Below are 2,633 nucleotides of genomic sequence, written 5' to 3'. Positions count from 1 at the left end.
GACGAGCTGAGAATTAGAACAACACGGAGGCAACCATTTCTGTAAATTCGATGGAAGGGTCACCCGACCTGACACGTTAACTCTGTTTTCTCCTTCAAGATGCTGCCGGAACTGCTGAGCTTTTCCAGCAACTTTGCTTTTGTTCCTCTAAATTGCGATTCATTTTTTGGTCTGCAGGACGCATTTTGACACTGTTGCTTCCTTAATTAATCATGTTGAATCCATTTAACTTGATGCAGTAGTCTCTAGTCTAACGAAAAATGTGCCACCCAATGACGTCCTTTTCTCATTGGGCTGAGTACTCGCTTCATCATCAGTAATACTGGACAGACTTGCTCTCCAGAACCTTCCTTTCCCTCCATACATCCAGCAAACACTGTCATCCATTTCTCTTCACACGATTCGGCATCACTATTTATTTTGTTGATGCTTACAGTGAATTGTTTGCTTAAAAGGTCACATGAGCGTGTTTGTGAACTTCTCTCTGAACTTGGAGAGTGTTGCGACATAAATAAATGTGTTTGTGCAGCAGTTTATATCACGGAGCATATTTGCAACATATCGGAATATAGATTCAGAATTTTTATCGAACAATGGATCGAATGTCTTAAAATATACAAAAAGGTAGCACAGCCACAGCAGGATGAAACCACAGGATATCGTGAAGAGAAAAATAATAGACTTTCTTCTGCTCTCCATCTCTGGGTCACAAGAATTCTGCCCTTTGCTCTGATCCTGCAGTCTCTTACGGGCCTGACTGGCCACTAAAATTTGCCTGACTGTCAAAGCGTTTATCAAAAGAATTAAAGCAAATGGGAGCATTGGAGTTAAGATCTTTTCAAAGCGTTTGAATCCTATCCATATGGGATCGTAATAATATGCTTCATTGTTCATGCAGAACCACTCGACATTGTTAAAGATTTGGTAAGATTCAAACCTGAAGTAGGTGGGAATGTTTTTGAAACAGGCCAGAATGCCTGTTGTTGCTAGAACTGCTGTTGCAATTTTCTTGGTGCAATATTTCATTTTCAACTTCTGGGAACAAATCGCAACAAATCGATCAAATGTAAAAGTGACAGTTAACCAGACAGAACAATCAGTGGCAGCGCGGCGCAGCACAGAGGTAATTTTACAGACAGCGGTCAGATGGAAGAAATTGACAGGGAAATAATAATCATTGATCCGGTAGAGTATGACCTCAAGGATAACATACAGTAGATCCGCTGTTGCCATGGCAACGAGGTAACGAGTGGTGCATGAGGAGATTCCACATTTTCCTCTGAATAAAATCACAAGTGCCAGTGAATTCACTGTGAGAGAGCGAAGGGAAAGGAGATGCGAAATTACTTTTAAAAAGTCATTCACATTTTCTCAAGACAGACCACTGAACACAAACAGATTAGCTGGAGATGGTACAGAAGTGATTTACAAGGATGTAGCCTGGGATAGAAGGTTTGAGTTGTGAACAAAGGCTGTGTACGCTGGGACTGATTTCATTGGCGGGTTGGAGGCGGAGAGATGACCTGCTGAAATTTTATAAAACAATGAGAGTTCCAGATAGAGTTGATGGTTATTGTCTTTTCTCCAAGATGGGGAATTTTCAGATGAGGGAGCACAAAACGTGCATTTGGTCTGGCACCCAGTAAACTCATTTTTTTAGGTGAGAGGAGAGAGATTTCTTTCAAAGAGACATTAAGAGGCAATGTTTCAACACAAAGGGTCATTCATGTGTGGAATGATTTTCCTGAGGAAGTGGTGGATGTACAGTTACAATGTTGAAAAGACATCTGGATGGATATATGAACGGGAAGGATATGGGTCAGGAGTAGACAGGTGGGAATATTTCAGTTTGGGATTTTGTTTGGGATGGACTGCGTGGTCCAAAGGACCTGTTTTAGTGCAGCATGAATCTATGGCTCTGTGACTTCAACTGGCCACTGAGGAATCGTGTTCAGAGATGTATGGGTTATGGGGGGATGGATCTGGGTGGGATGCTTCAATGGGCAGTGTGGACCTGCTGTGATGAAGGGCCTTTTCCCACACTGCAGGGAATCTAATCTAACCTGATCACATACAGATCAGGATAAAGATCTTTTTTAAGAGGTATCAGTCAGAGGGGTGCAGCAGACTCCTGTCCAGAAGCAGGTGAGCACTTTAATAGTCCAATGAGGAATTGTGTGTCTGAAGCTGGAGCAGTGCAAGCTTGGAGTAGACCCTCTGCTCCTCCAGCTGCAATGCGTACCATTTCGTTTTGCGCTGCAATGTGCATCACCTGCAAAGAAATACCTACAAACACATTAGACTCACCTTCTGATTTGTCCATCTGTCCTTCACACGTCACCTTTCGTGGTGTTACCTCCTGTCGAGTAGCCTGACTCACCATGGCTTCAAACTCGAGCCATAAATCCCCAGCCACACTAACCAGCCAAAGCTTGTTGATACTTTGCAAATCAATCTGTTTTCATTTTCCCACTTCTGAATTAGCCTCAGCAATGAGCCAAGCGTTTTTGATGGATTAATGAACCGAAAATCGGGTAGATTTCCCTGTATTCCTTCATAATGTTTGACACCCAAATTCCAATGGACCCGTGTCTCTGTGACGAGAGCCCAGTGTATGTGAGGGTGGATGCGAG

The 2,633-nt window shown here is 43.0% G+C and overlaps 1 protein-coding gene across 1 annotated transcript; it reads right to left on the bottom strand.

Annotated features, from left to right (window-relative positions):
• Positions 1-456: 456 nt before the first annotated feature.
• Positions 457-1,233, bottom strand: LOC132207515 (probable G-protein coupled receptor 139). The gene has a single exon (XM_059643369.1). The coding sequence runs from the start codon at positions 1,231-1,233 to the stop codon at positions 457-459; it is 777 nt and encodes a 258-aa protein (XP_059499352.1).
• Between the last annotated feature and the right edge of the window lie 1,400 nt (positions 1,234-2,633).

Source organism: Stegostoma tigrinum, chromosome X (assembly GCF_030684315.1).
Source record: "Stegostoma tigrinum isolate sSteTig4 chromosome X, sSteTig4.hap1, whole genome shotgun sequence".
NCBI lineage: Eukaryota > Metazoa > Chordata > Chondrichthyes > Orectolobiformes > Stegostomatidae > Stegostoma > Stegostoma tigrinum.
The sequence above is the reverse complement of the archived record's forward strand: the minus strand, read 5'-3'. Positions and strand labels throughout refer to the sequence as shown.

Bases quoted from the DNA above. Each gene is read 5' to 3' on its own strand.
- LOC132207515 (XM_059643369.1), bottom strand. From the start codon at position 1,233: ATGGCAACAGCGGATCTACTGTATGTTATCCTTGAGGTCATACTCTAC.